Genomic DNA, 19,427 nt, shown 5'->3' with positions numbered 1-19,427 from the left:
AAACTGTTTCTATTATTTAACTCGCTATGATAGGTGATTGATCATTTGCCCACTTGGGCTTTATGTCAGTGCATATGTTCTCGACATTTATGAAAGGGACTCAAGTATATGAATACTTACCAACTTGGGTTATATGGACCGTGTATCTTCAACAATATTGAGCGACATTATTGCTTACCCACTGAGGATAATGTATATTGTATTATTCTTTTTGCTGTTTCAAGAGTATAGCCCATTCGGGCATGATAAAAATATGGATACATGGTGATGGTACAATTCGGTATGAGCGTATCTGGAGGCTATGATAATGACATAGTTCCGAATGAACGAGGCTTCAACATACGTTTACCTGGCATTATGGGTAATGTAGTCTTTCTCGCCGTTGTTGTAACTTTTATTAAGTATGCACTGCGAGTTTATGTGTGTAGAAAATAGATCGCAATTAGATCTGAACATTGATTATTTTGATGTAAACACACCGTACAAGGCTTGTATAAAATTGTATATATTATGATTTTGAAAACTTTTTGAAAGGCAATGTTTAACAACAGTCTGTTTTCACTGTTCACAAGGGTTGTGTCACGTGATTTGTATAAACTTTATTGTTTCCATCGACACTATTACTCGTGATCAAGAAGCTGCTAGCTTTGAAACGCGTAGAGTGATTCCCATGGAATAAATTTCACTTTTGAAGCGAAGATGGGCCAAAGCGTGTGGTCTTTCTGATGTGCAAGATAACGGTAACATGGAATATATATATATATGTATATATATATATATTCACTGAAGAAACCATAGGTTTCAGGCACTTTATAGTTAGCTAGGAATTCGCATTTAAAAAACCTTAGAAAATCACTGGAAAAAAACCATAGGTTTCAGGGGCGTTATAGTTAGCTGGACATTTCACTTGTACAAAACCATTGAAATTCCTCCGTTATAGTTAGTTCAGCTAACTATAATTCGCGCACCCGCAATGCACTGCTGATGATGTCACATATTACATCACTCATGACATGGTCAGTGACATCACTCATGACATCACTGATGACATCCCAAATGACGTTTTTTTCTTAGTTTTCTTGTGTCTCGGTCCAGCCAATTAGCATACAGCTCGTGCTCAGCAGGGTGCGCTTAGGGTGCGCGGATCCACCGCGGCCATTGATATATACATGATTATATTTTTGATTTTCTCAGCAACTACTGAACGGATTTACACCATTTAACAAAAAGGCACGACTCTGAAACAAGGGCTACCTTTTTGCCAAATTTGGTGTAATTCCGTTTGGAAGTTCGGGCTGTAGCTGCGACTAAAGGTTCCTATGGAAAATTGCATGGGGAAAACACGCTTTGGGACCCCCCTTTTTTCTCGGCCCTCGCTTGACAAATCACCCCGAGACTTTCAGGAGAGGAACGGACCGGAGCACCTCAGGAGTTTTGAACATTTCGTGAAGATTCGTCAACCGGCGCCAAATTCGTGGCGCCTTCTTGGTAACTACTACCCATAAATAGCAGTGAGTAATTTGCACACTTCAGTCCTTTCTTGCGTCTTTTCTACCACACACTGGGGCAGGTTTACAAGCCCCTTGCGCCACCTTTGCATCATATTTCCCATAAGCTTGTAAATCTGCCGAACTGTGTGTACTTTATCACTAGCTTTCTTCCTTAGATGTGGTACTAGTTTCTCTTGCTCCCATTGCGGAATCCAACAACCTATCTGTGTAATGAGCTGGAAATCCAAATATTCTCTTCACTGACAATGCAGTGGGTAGTTTGCGTCTCTCCAGCCTTTTCTTATTTTTCATGTTTTTCATCTTCCACTCAATCTACACATCATCCACACATACATACATCTAATTGCTGCATTCCTTATCTGTGAATATCAACTATTCTTCTATTTTATATTCATATTCAAAGTGCAAGCCCTTTATTGAGCCTTTTTGTTGTAACTACTGTTCCAGGAATTCTGCTCATACACAGAACTATGCATAAAGACTTAGGACCTCAGTGAATTACGGTGTACCAAAACCCACCTTACTACACAAACCCCCTAACAGACTAGCAATCAGTGACTCATTGGTTCTTCGCCCTAGAGCAAAAACACCAATGACTAGTCAACTCAGAACATGCGACTTAAATTACATGAAGTGAAGTGGATAACAAGAGCACTCTTTCCTTATAGTCTTACACCAGTCCAAAACAAGATGTAAATAAAGACATGTGCAACTTTGAAATGTTTATTTCTAACGCCATAATCTCATGCACAGTACCTTAGATAATACAACCAAACATATTATCAGAAACAAGGTTGTCAACATTGTTACTATTCTATCAATTACAAATGGAAAAAGCATCCTATAATGTTAAAGGTAAACAAATTTAAAATATATCTACATGTCACCCTCCCTACCTAGCAGATTAGTTTATAACTACAAAAAAGTCTCATAGGATTACATGGGCAGACCCATACCTCTGGTAGTCAGCAGTAGTGGATCACAATGAGTGATCCACAAACTGTCAAGATACGAATGTTCTCCAACTGAGTGTAACTTTTTCTCCACAATGCATTATGAAACGCGCCACTATCAGAGGTGGCCACAGCTGCATATGTGTTATGGCTCGAACGTGCGAGGATCATTCTGAATAACAGACACAGTATTCAAGATAACCTTGATGTTCCATGCTCTCACTATACACACAAAACTAGCGAGGCAGTTTACAAATCTAGCATACCAAATTATTCTCATATAAACCAAAATACTCAGCGTTCTCTAAACAATATCACAAGTACGTGTTGTGTGCAAAGCAGAGCAGGAAAGCAAAAATAGCGTGTAAGCTTCTAATAAACCCATGCTAACTTAACAGGGTGTGGGTGCAAGGCTCAGCCCCACGGCACCCTCCCTTGATCGAAGCACGTGATATAAACGTGGGTGAATTAGGAACGCAGAGTCCAAGCCTAAAAAGCAGTGTCAAGTTCACGTTTCCAAAGAAAAGTTATTCGCTCTTTGATAGAAAGCAGTAGCTAAATAAGAAAGAATAAGTAGAAAAATCAAAGAGTCTTAATCCAACAGCATGTAAGCACAGTATGTAGCAACAACCTCCAACAGGAAGTCATTGTTCTCATCTGAAAACATTTCAGCCATCCAGTTCAATAGTGGGAATGAACATACATGTTCCTAAACAACCGGAGCCTCTATCACCATCAGAGGAAAGCTCGGGTCATCTTCAATGTAACTGCATGCCAAGAAGTCATGCGCTACTGCAAAAACATTCCAACGTCCCATTATTCCATGTATCGCTGCTAAGGCCATAATCCCGCCGCCAGGACCAAAGCACGTCATGAACCAGTAAGGGGCTCATCAGCTGGTCATAAATCGCATTGGGAGACACCGTACTGCAGAGACACAAATCCAGGGCCCAGTCGAAATTGCAGCTCAGGCAATGGAACACAGGTTGAACCCATGTGAAAAAGGAGAATCGAAACGATAATCCATAAGCTGCACTCAATGAAGCAGAGGCAGCGCTTCGTAATAACTAATCATTTGGTTGCAAACCATCAACAGCCGGGACATATTCTCATCTGCTACAGGATGTGCATCCATATTTATGTAAACAAATTAATAAAAGCACACCGGCAACTAATGCGAATATTAAGCGCAATTCACCAAAGATGCTGGAAAAAAATCAAATGAAAAAAATCCCGTAAAGACACCAAATACATTTTCTACATAAGTCACAAGGCCACTGCTTCTAACTTTAAAAAAGTAAGGTAACCCCGTAGTCAAGGACACATTAAAGATACTCTAAATTAACCCCCCAAAATTCAAGAGCACGTCTGTATTTAATAAAACATGCACTTCTGTGCGGGTGTTTGCTACATGAAGGACAGTTTCTGTAGCAGATATAAGAGCGACCTCTTTTTGAGACAAAAGCGCTCTTATACGGCTCATTTTGTTGACTCTACTTTCAAGGTCGAAATCGACAGCCAGATGGAAACATCCAGCTTCCCATGCAGAGGAGTTAACACAACTTTTTTTAAATCAAACATTGCACAACAATCTCCATTATTTCAAAGTAAGTAACTCCCGTTTCCAGTAAACTGAACGTTGTTATGATAGCAGGTGTCGGACTACCTTTCAAAACTCAGACCAAATTAGGCGCATCTTGTTTGCAAGAGCAATGCAATTGTATGCGCCTACAAATTAAGGCGTGATCTGGTACTATTGTGCAATCCTCACCATTCACATAGACTTCTTTTCCCTCCCTCAGATACCTATATGTAAATGGTAATAACTAAGCTTCATGGACATAAGCGCTGCCTAAACATCCATATCTGCCTATAGCATAGTATTTCATGCAAACCTCAAAATTAAACAGGTTAAAAAATAACGTTATGATACTGTGGATAAGCCACACACCTGAATTGGATCTCCAATGACTGACCACTTCTAACCATTCTCATAGCGTGCCCTGTGCTCTGATTTGACAGTGAGAGAGTGATCACACCATAGTTTGTACTGCTAATCATTCTCAGCATACACTACGAATACGGTTTGACGCTACGTGTCACATCAAAGCTTCCGTTCTTGATGAACATGCGTTCTAATGGCTGTGGCTTACATCCTTCAAATTAGTTTCTAGGTATATGTGTGACCAAGTCTGATAAGATCGGAGGCCAAGGACAATCACTGTGGTGTCTGCGGCAGGAAATCTCATCGATCACAGAGAAAATATGCGCAGGGTAAAATTAAAGTAACAGGTATAATAAAAATAATGGAGGAAAACTACTACAATGGCGGTTGAACGGAGTATGTAATCAACGTTTGGCGCCTCAACACTACATTTCAAATAAATATACATGTTTATTAATATATTACAAAAGTATAGCACCGGATGATACACACGACCCGGGAAAAGAAAGCGGCAAATTTAATACCTAAAATCAGGAGAGGTTTGCTTGGAGAACTTGAAGAAAAAGAAAAAAAAGGGCACTTGCAAACAAGGCTGCGCATGCGTAGAGAGTACAACTGATGCAGGAAAAAAAACGGAAAGTTTGACATACTGTCATAGAAATATAGCTCTAAAAATTGCCCCCGAAATTTGCCCCTGAGAGCCAATGAGTAAAACAGACTTCTAGTTTTTTTTCCCTTTTCCACCGCGTGCGAGTACCATTCGCCGCGATTTTTTATTAAAAAATAAATAAACATTGACCCTAAAAATCCATGTACGACCCCCTGAGCAAGCCTATAGGGTCAGAATGTTTCACCCTGCCCCCTTTCCTTATTTCTCGACTTTGTTTTACTGTTTTCTTGTGACTCGCTTCTAGCAACAAACAAAATGTCTGCCAACACTTCCTGGTTTGCAGTGTTCACAGACAGTTGACAGCCAATCAGCACACAGTTCGCACTCGTAATTGAAGGGATTGCCGTACACGTGTAGAACTCTGTATTTAGATATAGCTATGATTTTACTTGTAATTTTCTCAGAAAGTACTGAATGGAATGACACCAGTTAACAAAAAGCACAATCTGAAAACCAAACTCTACCTCTCTGCCAAATTTAGTGTAATTCCGTTCAGCCGTTCGGGCTATAGCCCTGACTAAAAGTCCCTATAGAAAATTGCATGGGGAAAACACGTTTTGGGACCCCCCCCTTTTTTTCTCCATCCCACTTGACGAATCACCCCCAAACTTTCAGGGAAGGAGCGGAACCGAGCAGCCCATTTTCTTGGAGAAATTCGCGAAAATTCGTCCATCGGCGCCAAAGTTATTCCAAATAGAATGTTGTGGATTTCCTATAGAAACGAGGTCCTAACTATAACTACCTACTAGTAGGTAATATATAAATAAAAAATCACATTTATTTCCACATTAAGTCAAAACAAAACACACTTTTATATTGCTTGAACTTTTGCACCCTTTCCAACTGACAAAACTTTCAACTCTACCCCCATTCCACAATCTGCCAGTTACCATAGAAAAACTTCATGGAACACCTAACTCAGCACACAGGTGAAAGGTTCATCATACATTGTTGCAAATTAAAACAGCAAGTGTGCTTGACTCCACAATATACCAGCTTATTTTATGTAACGTTATTTTCTATCACTTTTTCTTAACCAATAAAACTTTCAACTCTTCCCCCATTCCACAATCTGCCAGTTACCATAGAAAAACTTCACGGAACACCTAACTCAGCACACAGGTGAAAAGTTCATCATACATTGTTGCAAATTAAAACAGCAAGTGTGCTTGACTCCAGAATATACCAGCTTAATTTATGTAACGTTATTTTCTATCACTTTTTCTTAACCAATAAAAATCAGCCTTTTAAAACACAGAAACATTCATCCAAGCTTACTGCAGAATGTTCTCGAACAACTAATCAATCCTTTTCTTTTTTCAAAACTACATGTTATCCACCATTTTAGAGACCTTCAGAGTGCATCCAGACCTCTCTTCAAGATGCTTACAGACCTACGTTTACCAAATGTAGACATTAAATGGATTGGACAGAGAGGGTTAAAGTGGTACCAATTGATGCCATTGGTGAAATCCTTTGTGCATCTCCAACACCCTGACGTCATAATTGTGCACTGTGGTGGCAATGACCTAGGCACTTTGACAGGAGTAGGTCTGGAAATGTTTATGAAGAACACTTTTAGAGAATTGATGGCACTACTCCCCCAAACTGCCTTTGTCTATACTAATATATGCCAAAGGCAGAAATGAAACTGGTCCAACCAGAATTTTGTCAACAGATTGAAAAAGCTAGGAAACATGTGAATAAATCTGTTTCTGCTTTTCTCCGAGACTATAGAATGGGGTCCATTTACAACAACAATCAGCGTTTCAATATGCATGGCATCTGTAGGAGAGATGGTGTTTATTTTACAGATGAAGGGAACAGAGTCTTACTTATAAACGTAAGACTCTGCATCTGTACTTACTTGTAGGTACTAAAATCTCCCAATAAACACAAGGGCTCTTTTTAGAGCCACACAACACATAACCAAAAATACACTTCATAAATATCTAAAATTATTTAGATTTTCATGCTTAGCTATGCTTATGGGACGACTTCCAATCTTCCAGCTGTACCTCGTCCATACATGCTTGGTACGCGTACGATAAATCTACCATGAAAAAATAGCCTTTATCACTAATTTTCTATAATCCCCGAGGACCCCATCCCCCGGGGCTCAAATCTAACGTTCCGGACCGTGGGAACAGCCCCAAGGCCTCCACGGTCCCAGCCGGCTCCCCACTTCCTGCGGGAACCGGCATTGCTATTCCTCACAGAGAGCAGCTTACATGCTTACATTCTACTTTCAAACATGATTTCAACAGTTATACATTTTATAAAATAATATAGTACTACATGCTAAAGCAGAAAAGTCAGCACAATTATGATAGAATAGAAAATAGAAAAAATATATATACTTCTACACTGAACAAACTCGTAAGCAGAGTACACAGTTTAATTTAAAAGCACCCTACCACAACTAGTTTTTTAAACGTATTGCACAATAAAATGCGTCACAAAATAGGCTACATACATGGTACTCTATCGTAACGTAGCCGCGGCATGTGGAGGGAGTTGTGGTGGGACAGGTAGGCGGGGCGGGGGAGGGGAAGGTTGGGTGTTGATAACCAACGGAATCTGGATGATTGCGGGTACGTAAACAATTAAATTAATAAAACGAATTTCATTCCGTGCCCTGCACCGCATTTTGCGATGCAGGGCACGCTACGAAATTCGTTTTATTAATTGAATTGTGTACTTACCTACAATCATCCAGATTCCATTGTTTATCACCCCCCACCCTCCCCCGCCCCGCCTGCCCTTCCCACCGCAACTCCCTCCACGGGCTGCGGCTGTCGTAACGTCACATAGAACACAGAAAGCCACTCTTACACTACCAGGAAAACACAACAGTATATGGCCCACATTTCCATTGTAGTGATTTCTTAGTTGCAGGTCTAGTTGTCAGATCGACACACACACTCCCTAATGGCTGGTATACACCCACTTTTTTATCAAATAGGAGGGACAAGATGGGCTTTTTTGAGGGTCCAACGTACGGGCCCGGGAAGGTGAGAACAAAGGAGGGTACGCAGTTCCCTGGGGGAGGAAGAGGTATGTCCTGGGAGACCAAGCTGAATAGAGGGTACCCAGAAAGCTAACTAAGAGTGAAGGGGGAGGTGGATCCTCCCTTTCAGGACCTAAAATCCTCACACACCGAGCAAGCTAGCTGCCATGCTTCATCATATGGGTTTTTGTTCCTCGTCAAGCTGGCGGTGCAATGCCTGCCGGGCAGCGAGACTCTAATGGCGCCGCCCGATGAGCAAACGCTACTTCCCCCAGCCTCAGCAGATCGCCTCAGGTACCGACGGAGAGGAAAGCGGGGGACCCTTTCCGTGTGTGTTTTGCATGGCAGAGATGGTATTTTTACCTTAGGAGAGTCTTTTTTAGCGCATTCAGGATGCCTGGTTTCTACGATTAGCAAGCTAGTGTATTTATTGACTCAGACTATCTGATAACAGCCCGGTTATCCCTGACTGTTTGTACACGTTTGGATGGGATCATTTCTACAAGTCGAGCCTCGGTTACAGCAGCATCCTAGGGATTATACGCAGGCTCTCATTTGATAGGAATTATCTAAATATGAGGAGGTATTCATTTGTAACCTTATCTTTGAGCCATGCTTTTTCACCAGTAGCGCGCTTTTGAATCATTCAAAGGGAGTTCGAGCCCCCGTTACCAACAAGAGCTATCTAAACAGAACAAGGTATCATTCTGGAGTTTTTCTTGGGCAGGTTATAAACTACAAAACAGCCGGCTATACCAATATCATCTATGTAGTAGTATGTGCATTCAGTACTAAGAGGCTGTTTCTGTGGGTTGTTGTTTTTATTATAGGGCGGTGCCTCCCTGTACCTGAGTCTGAGCCAGGTGAGGTGAGTCTGATACCTCATACAGGATAGGTGAGTGGATCATTACTTTTATTAAACTAATTGTAACTACAGAGCGTGCAGTAAGATATAGACTTTGTTGGCTACACTGAGAGCATTGACTTGTGGCATGCTTCCTTTATCTCAACAGGTTTGAATAGCCATCCGACCTGTGTGGAGGTATTGTATAAGATCACAAGCAGCGGTACTGTGATGTTTTTATTAAAAAAAAAATGTTTTTCTTGCACTTTTGTCTCCCTTTTGTCAAAGTTGCACTGAATGCAGTAGCTTCTATTTAAAGGTCCTGAAGAAAGCTGGGGTCCTTTGGCCCTGAACGGCTGAAACTAGTAGACCATTACATCTGGCATATTTGTTCAAATGCCGACATACTGTTCTTTTAGCAAGCTCAGCTGCAGTCATCAATAAATTTGTTTGGATTGCTGCTGAAACTTTTTTAACATCACTTTCACTTATTCTTTTGCACTGGTCTCCCCTCACGCCTAGTTCACCAGCTTTTGGCTGGCTGCCAGAAGAGCTGAGGTGACAGGGGCACTCTGGGAGTTCCAAATGATGACACTGGCCACGAAGGGCAGTTGATGGAAATCCTTACTGTTTTCTCCCCTCCTCAGGGTTTTCTTCTGTCTTAGAGTTGTACATGTGTCAGTAACTGCAATGATCACGGTCTTTAGTCCTGACGAGTGATCTGTTTCTTCCCCTAGCCTCTGTAGTGTTTTACCTTTTATTAGACCACCAGATTGTTCTATGTGTTGAATATCGTAAAAGTATAACAGCAGCCAAGAAGGACTGGGAGGAGGAGCATTGGCAGGAGCTCAAGGTAGCTGCCTTTGGGAAAAATTCTATTCTTTTTTGGAAATTGATTAACACTCTTGATAGAAGAGGGGCAGAGCAGACTTTAAACCACATAACTGAGCACCAATGGTATTCCCACTTTTTAAATCTGTATTGCGAGGCTAGTGATGAGGGCCAGCCAAAATCCCCAGCAATGGTTATTGAGAGTGAGACTAGCATAGACCTTGGTACTAATGAAGAGTCATTCTCACCACGAGACGTTCAGGACGCCATCCTTAAAATAATCCCGGGAAAGGCGCCTGGCCCTGATGGACCTACTGTTGCATGACCCCAAACTATGGGCAGACCTTATAGCCATGTTAATGAATTTAATCCAGTCCGGTCACCCAGTACCCGAATCCTGGAAAGGTGCAGAGGTCATTACCATATTTAAGAAAGGTGACAGAGAGGACCCTGCCAACTACAGACCAATAAGTCTAATTGACACCATCCAAAAAGTAGTTGGCAGGGTCATCATAAACTGGACAGAGATGTGGTTAATAGAAGACGAAATCTTGACCCACTTCCAGGCGGGGTTTAGGCGCCATGGACCAGGTTTTCCGGTTCTGTGCAGTCTATTGGAAGTCAGTGTCTATTACCAGGGGTAGTTTATATCTGGCTTTCATAGACTTGAAAACAGCTTTCGACGTTATCCCACGTGCTAAACTCTGGGAGGTCCTTTTGGATATGGGGTTCCCTAGTTATCTGTTACAGTTTATTATTAAACTTCATGAAGGGAACTATGCAAGGATTCGATGGGGGAACCAGGGGCAATTAACCAGGAGGATCCCAGTCAGCAGAGGGGTGCGGCAAGGTTGTGTGATGGCCCAACCTTGTTCTCCCTCTTTATAAATGGGGTGGTGGACCACTTGGGAGAAGACCCAGCGGATGCCCTTGTCCTTGCCGGGGAGAAAACACCCACACTCCTCTTTGCTGACGACACCCTCCTGTTGTCCAAAACCCCCAAGGGCCTGCAAAAACTCCTTGATCGTTTTAATATCTTTTGTAAAAATCGTGGGTTAACGGTAAACACTGCAAAAACGAAGCTGATGGTCATGTCTGCAAAAAGAAATCATAGGAAGGTTTATCTCTCCTTGAATGGGTCCCCTCTAGAGGGAGTGGACAAATTTGATTACCTTGGGGTTAGACTCGGCAATAACATGAGCTGGGAATCCCATTTGTGCAAAATGGTTCTAAATCTTAAAAGGGTTTCTGGTGCAATACTTAAGAATCAACGTCTTTCAATCAGTAGACCAATAGCCCCTGCCCTAGCAGTCTATGAGGGGAAGGCGTTAGCCTCTGCGGTCTACGGATCCGAATTATGGGGCGCTGAGAACACCAAAGCACTGGTAGTGGCAGAGAATAAGTTTATGAGAGACTTAGTCTCGCTCCCTCTCTCGACCCCTTTGAAACCACTATTTTCTGATATGGGCAAAAGATCGATCTTTGAAATAGTTCAACTCCGACCACTGCTATTCTGGGTGCGCCTTAGAAGGACCCCGGAATTAGCCAAACATGCTTTAGTGCTGGATGAGCTAATTAGCCTGAATGCCTCAAACAAAATAAAGTGGCTAAATAATCTAAAAAAGCTTGTGATATCCTTAGGCTTGAGAGACTCATGGGCCTCCCAATCCCCCCCACCAAAACAAACAGTAAAAAAACTATACTGGGAGTGGGTAGCGGCAAAGGTTTTGCTCAACCCAAATTGGGGTCGCTTAACGGATACATTTTTTTAACACAGGCTCCTTGTCAAGTTAGAGCCATTCCTAGACTGTATACAGACTCCTCGTGACAGAACCTTATTTTTGAAACTAAGATATGGCATTCTCCCTCTTACAAATTTTATGGCGGGGTGGAAAGATAGGAGGGAAGAGGATTTGAAATGCCCAGGTTTCCCATGTCCGGAAGAATCTCTAGGCCATTTCTTTTTTGCATGTAAAGCATATAAGCAGGCCAGAGATAAATGGTTGAAGCCAGTCTGTAGAACGCTAGGAGTTAGGGACCATAGATCAGCCCTTCGCATTATTCTAACCAACACTACTTGTATGTTTACTGTTTGCGGGGTTTCCAAGTTCTTGGCTAGCGCCTGGATTACTCGGTCAAGGTTGTTGTCCCATTTTTGCACAGATCATGACTCAGTATGAATTTTAATTATGATATTTCCCCTTTAGTTTTAATCGTTTGTAATGATGCAATGTTTTTAGGAGGTACTGTAATACTTGAAACTTTTGTATGTATTTTTTACGTTTGTACTTTTATGATACATGTATCGAATAAAGTATTACAACACAAAAATCCTTGGATAAACGGCTTATCTCTGAATTATATAGTATTCTACGCCAACCTACCCCGCCAATTCCCAGGGCGGGCCAGAGGAGGTTGGAGACTGAACAAGTGAGGCAATTGACTCAGAAAGAATGGGGGTAGGTGCATCATAGAGCGCAACATACAGCACACAACACAGCCAGCTTTAAAACTGCCACGAAGATAGCCATGTACTGGTCCCGCACACACATACACCTACACAAAAGAAATTCAGAGCGGAGCCCTGACTGCTGGAGGGGATGTGACGCCCCTGGAACACTGCTCCACTTGTCATGGGATTGCCCTAAAATAGCAGAGTACTGGACTGCGATAATAGATGATATTGTCCTACATTTAGACATGCAACTTCCCAGATTCCCTGCTTACATGATCCTAGGACTGCCTAGTCCACTCACTTTCCTATTAAAATCCTGTAGGGGGGGCAGGAAGGGCTGGCTCTGGAAGCAGCACTCCAGAACATACTTGTGCACTGGGGCACAGGAAGCATCCCAACACACCAGGGGTGGCTCCATCACCTATGGTACATACTGGGGATGGAAAAGACTGCCCTCTCTCTTACTGTCCAGAGTGCCTCGTATGGGAAGCTCTGGTGCTCGCTCACTGCCCTTTTTGTCGACAGAATTCCGGGAGCCTGCCTGTCCCAAATGCCAGCGCTTACTGAGTCTGACAGATGTCACCCCCTCTACACAACCAGTAGATACCAGTTAAATAGACTCCTGAAGAGGCCTGTAGTGTCGTGTTTATTATGTGTCTGTGCATGGAGTACTGAGGGTGGGTGGGGTTGGGGAGGATTCTTGTTGAGGAGGGGTTTATTTTTCCTCGTTGTTGTTATTAATGTAATAGGGTACATAAGCAGAGCACTGCAACACCCTATTTGTTGCTATTTTAGTTAAAAAATGCAGCTAAACAGATTTGAACCATAATATTGGGATTGTTTGGAAAGGTGAGTAGTGCGCATTTCAGGAACATTTTGGCTTCATTTAACATAAAGGCTTTACATGTCCTACTTATAAATACTTCACCCTGCCTTCAGTGCAACTGTTATCTCTTAGGGGTGACCTTTTAAATATTTAAAGGAAAGGTTTAGCCCCTAGATGCATCAACGTTGTCATTTGCGATTCCTTAATTGCGAAAAATAAGGAATCGCAATTAAGGATTCGCAAATGGCAATGCATCATTAAATTCGCAATTTTATTGGAATTCGGTAAAAATCGCAATTTTTACCGAATTCCAATAAAATTGCGAGTTCCAAATAGCGAATCCGATATTCCCATTCATTCCTATGGGCTGAAATGCCCATAGGAATGAATGGGAATTGCGAATTCGCAATTTCAATTCGGAATGCATCAAAGCCTTTCAAGGGTGGAGAGGGGGGTCCAAAGGACCCCCCCCTGCACTCATGAAATGCACTTTTACATGTGAGTTACATACACACATGTCCTAAGGACATGTGTGCCTCTAACGTACACGTTTAAAAAATGCATTTTCATGCGTTTTTAAACATTTTTGCAAATTACCACGAAGTTCAACTTCGTGGTAATTTGCATTTGCAATTTTGGAAATCGCAAATGTTTTGGGGATGATGCATTGCTGTTAAGGAATCGCAAATGTGCGATTCCTTAACAGCAATCGCATTTTTTGGAACTCGCAAAAAAAGCGATTTCCAAAAAATGCTTGATGCATCCCAGTAACCAATTTAGGAAGTGCAAAAGGCCGATTTATGCGAATCGCACCGTTTGCACTTCCTAAAAAGGTTGATGCATCTGGGCATAGGCCTCTTTAAGAGGATTATTTTGACTGGTCCAATTTCTAGTAAAAACATGTACAGATAGGCTGCAGTCATGTTTACATTGTCAATTTAGTGGATGGCACAATGTGTGCCGCAGTCCACTTGTGACATTTAACTTAAAGACCCTGGGAGCCTCTCTGTACCATAAACTAGAGACTTATGGGAAAGTTCAATGTGCCAATCAGGAGTATGCCAATTCCACCATGTTGCAAGTAGGGGTACAAGCACTTTACCCATGATTAGTAGGGGGTAAGTGCATAGAGTTCTATAGCTAGCAAAAGTAGGCTTCAGTAAAAAAAAAAAAAGGCAAAAAATCTGTGGACAGCCTCCAGAAAGAGCAAATGTGCAACATTCGCATGTTCACAGCAAAGAGACCATGTTAAAATACAAACCAAGAACATCACTCTTGGGTCGAGTAGAATATTTAAACTTCTGCTCTTACAGGTATTGCAAGATTTTGAAGATATGTCAAGGTCTACTACTAACTAAATATTTAGAGCCTCAATTTCGACTACTTTGCATGTCTGTGCAGGAAATGCTCTGTATGCTACCTACTTTTGTGAGTACTGCTATGTGAGGAACAGTTTACAAAAGTCTCTTCATTTGTAATCTCACGTTTTCCACCACACACCCTGTACTGGGAAATCGGCAGTTTATAAGTGTTATGATCAATTGTAAATAAGCACCAACCAAATAAACACCACATAGTACTTCTCTATAGAAGAGTTTACAACCCAGCAGCATTCCCTTCTCAAACGGGACCCCCGAGCTTTGACAGCAGCAGGAGTGTCACCAGCCCCCTTGTAAGAACTCATCCTGCCCTTAGCCGCATCCCTAGCTTGATGGGCCTCAGAGTGTACCCCCACTCTCAAATATTAGACTGTCCAAGGAAATTATGGACACACCATCCCCACACAAATATTGCATACAGAGGTATCGTCTATCATAAAGAGCATATCCTAAATATAATTTACAACAATACTGTTCAATTGGGTCAATATTTTCGAGTGTTATCTCTGATCAGGCGATATTTTTGAAAGGGGTATTTAGGGCACAATATTTATGCCAGACAACATACTACCAATGATGTTCGGGTATCTTACCCATTAGATGCCTCTTTCTATGCGTACACCACCACATACTGTAGCAACAAAAAGGCTGGCAGGCTAACAGGTAGTGCTTCATACACAATGAGTGACAATTACAACAACCAATAGCTGCACTGTGGGTGAATCAGCATGTGACTAATCTTCATAACACCTAACAGATGAGGGTGGTGCTGACCCTAACAGATGAAGGTGGTGTTGACCCTAACAGATGAGGGTGGTGCTGACCCTAACAGATGAGGGCGGTGCTGACCCTAACAGGTGAGGGTGGTTCTGACCCTAACAGATGAGGGTGGTGCTGACCCTAACAGATGAGGGCGGTGCTGACCCTAACAGGTGAGGGCGGTTCTGACCCTAACAGATGAGGGTGGTGCTGACCCTAACAGATGAGGGTGGTGCTGACCCTAACAGGTGAGGGTGGTGCTGACCCTAACAGATGAGGGTGGTGCTGACCCTAACAGATGAGGGCGGTGCTGACCCTAACAGGTGAGGGTGGTTCTGACCCTAACAGATGAGGGTGGTGCTGACCCTAACAGATGAGGGTGGTGCTGACCCTAAAAGATGAGGGCGGTGCTGACCCTAACAGATGAGGGCGGTGCTGACCCTAACAGATGAGGGCGGTGCTGACCCTAACAGATGAGGGCGGTGCTGACCCTAACAGATGAGGGCGGTGCTGACCCTAACAGATGAGGGCGGTGCTGACCCTAACAGATGAGGGCGGTGCTGACCCTAACAGATGAGGGTGGTGCTGACCCTAACAGATGAGGGCGGTGCTGACCCTAACAGATGAGGGCGGTGCTGACCCTAACAGATGAGGGCGGTGCTGACCCTAACAGATGAGGGCGGTGCTGACCCTAACAGATGAGGGCGGTGCTGACCCTAACAGGTGAGGGCGGTGCTGACCCTAACAGATGAGGGCGGTGCTGACCCTAACAGATGAGGGCGGTGCTGACCCTAAAAGATGAGGGCGGTGCTGACCCTAACAGGTGAGGGTGGTGCTGACCCTAACAGATGAGGGTGGTGCTGACCCTAACAGATGAGGGCGGTGCTGACCCTAACAGATGAGGGCGGTGCTGACCCTAACAGATGAGGGCGGTGCTGACCCTAACAGATGAGGGCGGTGCTGACCCTAACAGATGAGGGCGGTGCTGACCCTAACAGATGAGGGCGGTGCTTACCCTAACAGATGAGGGCGGTGCTGACCCTAACAGATGAGGGCGGTGCTGACCCTAACAGATGAGGGCGGTGCTTACCCGAACAGATGAGGGCGGTGCTGACCCTAACAGGTGAGGGCGGTGCTGACCCTAACAGATGAGGGCGGTGCTGACCCTCACAGATGAGGGCGGTGCGGGCGGTGCTGACCCTAACAGATGAGGGCGGTGCTGACCCTAACAGATGAGGGCGGTGCTGACCCTAACAGATGAGGGCGGTGCTGACCCTAAAAGATGAGGGCGGTGCTGACCCTAACAGATGAGGGTGGTGCTGACCCTAACAGATGAGGGCGGTGCTGACCCTAACAGATGAGGGCGGTGCTGACCCTAAAAGATGAGGGCGGTGCTGACCCTAACAGGTGAGGGTGGTGCTGACCCTAACAGATGAGGGCGGTGCTGACCCTAACAGATGAGGGTGGTGCTGACCCTAACAGATGAGGGGGGTGCTGACCCTAACAGATGAGGGTGGTGCGGACCCTAACAGATGAGGGTGGTGCTGACCCTAACAGATGAGGGTGGTGCTGACCCTAACAGATGAGGGTGGTGCTGACCCTAACAGATGAGGGCGGTGCTGACCCTAACAGTTGGAGGCGATGCTGACCCTAACAGGTGAGGGTGGTGCTGACCCTAACAGATGAGGATGGTGCTGACCCTAACAGATGAGGGTGGTGCTGACCCTAACAGATGAGGGCGGTGCTGACCCTAACAGTTGGAGGCGATGCTGACCCTAACAGGTGAGGGTGGTGCTGACCCTAACAGATGAGGATGGTGCTGACCCTAACAGATGAGGGAGGTGCTGACCCTAACAGATGAGGGCGGTGCTGACCTTAACAGATGAGGGCGGTGCTGACCTTAACAGACGAGGGTGGTGCTGACCCTAACAGATGAGGCGGTGCTGACCCGAACAGATGAGGGTGGTGCTGACCCTAACAGATGAGGTTGGTGCGGACCCTAACAGATGAGGGTGGTGCGGACCCTAACAGGTGAGGGTGGTGCTGACCCTAACAGATGAGGATGGTGCTGACCCTAACAGATGAGGGAGGTGCTGACCCTAACAGATGAGGGTGGTGCTGACCCTAACAGATGAGGGCGGTGCTGACCCTAACAGATGGAGGCGATGCTGACCCTAACAGGTGAGGGTGGTGCTGACCCTAACAGATGAGGGAGGTGCTGACCCTAACAGATGAGGGCGGTGCTGACCCTAACAGATGAGGGCGGTGCTGACCCTAACAGATGAGGGTGGTGCTGGCCCTAACAGATGAGGGTGGTGCTGACCCTTTGCCCCACAGCTAGCGTTAGGGGTACAATCTCTGAGGTATCTAGCCAGACCTAAAGAATGATCAGTTTCTACAAGATGCCCCCATCGCCCATGCTCATTTTTCATTAGCAGCCATGTGCATGATTTTTCATGTCAAAACTGTAGGAGAGTGTCAGCAGACATGGAGGACCACACTTCCCTTGGCATCTATTTTCATACAGTGCTGGACATTTCCAATTGCAAGTTACAAGATGTCGCTCCTACAATCTTGGTATTCTTGTAAGGCTAATATCTAGCAAAATCCGCATTGTTATACGTGTCCCAATCCCTTTCCAGGGGCACAAACTGTTACATTTAAATTGTGGACTAAACTTAGATTTTTAGTTTGAAGTGGGTACCAGACGGTCCAAAACATGAAGCACGTTTGACTTCGTGTGAAGGAATAGCTTTATTAAGCTCTATACAAAGGAATCACGTCTGCCCGGTTCCTGCCCACCAACGACCTCCCAAGCCCTGGAACCTTACCCAGGGCATCCCCTCCGTGTTCTATGCACCTGCACCTGCATGTCTATTCCACGCACCCACATTGACAAGCAACACAACACAGTTGTAAAGGTTTACCTCAGAGAATCTTGCGAATTTGTTTCTAATTTTAGAAATTCTGTGAACTTCAACGAAGTTTGCAAAGCTTTAAAACGAAAATCCGGAAGGAGGGGAGATTCATTCAAGTACGTTTTGAGAGAGAATAGCACTGCTGCAACCCCCCACATGTTCTATGCTATTTTTTCCACAGAACGTTTGTGGGGAGGAACCTTCACCCATAGGCGAACTTGTGGGAGTTGTGAACGTCACAGCTGGTGGCTGGTTAAAATCTCAGATAATGTACACTTTGCCACTGTTTCAAAAGCTCAATAGCGGAAATTCTGTTCTATGTGGTTGATGGCAGCGCAAATATAGCAGAGAAACGTTCAACTGCATTTTCGTCATCCCAACTATGACCCCTTCGATCTTCGCTCCCCCTCAGACCCTCCACCGGGATCGACGTCTCAAGCACGGAGCTAGCTTCTCACAAAGACAGCGGAATGTATATACCTTAGCATGTACATCGTTTCTGTTCGTGTTGCTGAGGAAACGAATATGAAAAATGAATGTCGCCACTGAAGAACAAAGTTCGTGGCGCTGCGCTCTTTCCAAAGCCCCCCTTACCTTGGCTTCGAGCTTGTTGCGCTCATGCCGCAGGCCGCGCTTGAACCCAGAGGGGCCGAGTCGTCTGATTCTCGGAAGCCGCCCTGCCCTGTCCTGCACAGGAGTTGTTGTGCTGATATGAACTTAGCGTCTCTGAGTTGTGATGGGTCATGTTTTCACAACCCCAAGACAAGGACATCGGGCCCCCCAGGACCGCCCACTGGTTGGACCAGCGCCCAGAAGGGCCTCGGGGCACCCGCAACTGATAGATACATACACGAGAGACAAGAAGGCCCTTGAGCTCAGAGCCTGGCTTCGCGCCAAGACAGGAAAAGAAGTCAATTCGGAGCTGTTTATCACAACACCCAAATATTCGGTTCTCGCATTCTTGACAAAGAACTGTCGCACATGACGCTTAAACCAAGCGGATGAGGCCTTCTATGAGGCAAAAAGGCAGCCCTACAAACAATATAATAACAGGGAGGGAGGGAGCACAGTGGCCTGCACTATGACAGCACAGAATGCTGTTTGTTTTCAAACTGAAAAGAATTTATCAATTTTTTAAAAAGGTTTTAAAGAGATGTAATTGTAATTGCATTTAGATAAAAGATTCCTTATTCGGTTTTTATAACCATCAAAGGTACAACACATCCCAAGTGATACACATAACATATTTCCAATCCAATCCAACCCACAAAGCTTTATTTGACAGCTGTGTCATAAAAGCACATTATATAAAAATTGAAGTATTTC

General features: G+C 44.2%; 1 protein-coding gene across 2 annotated transcripts in view; it reads right to left on the bottom strand.

Moving 5' to 3' along the window:
• The window catches only part of LOC147692313 (endothelial PAS domain-containing protein 1-like), a 595,714-nt gene extending 576,754 nt beyond the window's left edge, over window positions 1–18,960 (bottom strand). For both annotated transcript variants that reach the window (XM_086938561.1, XM_086938562.1), the window contains exon 1: window positions 18,696–18,960. In XM_086938561.1, the coding sequence (XP_086794687.1) occupies window positions 18,696–18,721 (26 nt within the window). In that variant the 5' untranslated portion in view covers window positions 18,722–18,960. The remainder of the gene's footprint in view (window positions 1–18,695) is intronic.
• Between the last annotated feature and the right edge of the window lie 467 nt (window positions 18,961–19,427).

Source organism: Lissotriton vulgaris, chromosome 9 (assembly GCF_964263255.1).
Source record: "Lissotriton vulgaris chromosome 9, aLisVul1.2, whole genome shotgun sequence".
In the NCBI taxonomy this organism is placed as follows: Eukaryota; Metazoa; Chordata; class Amphibia; order Caudata; family Salamandridae; genus Lissotriton; species Lissotriton vulgaris.
This window is presented reverse-complemented; position numbering and strand designations above follow the sequence as displayed.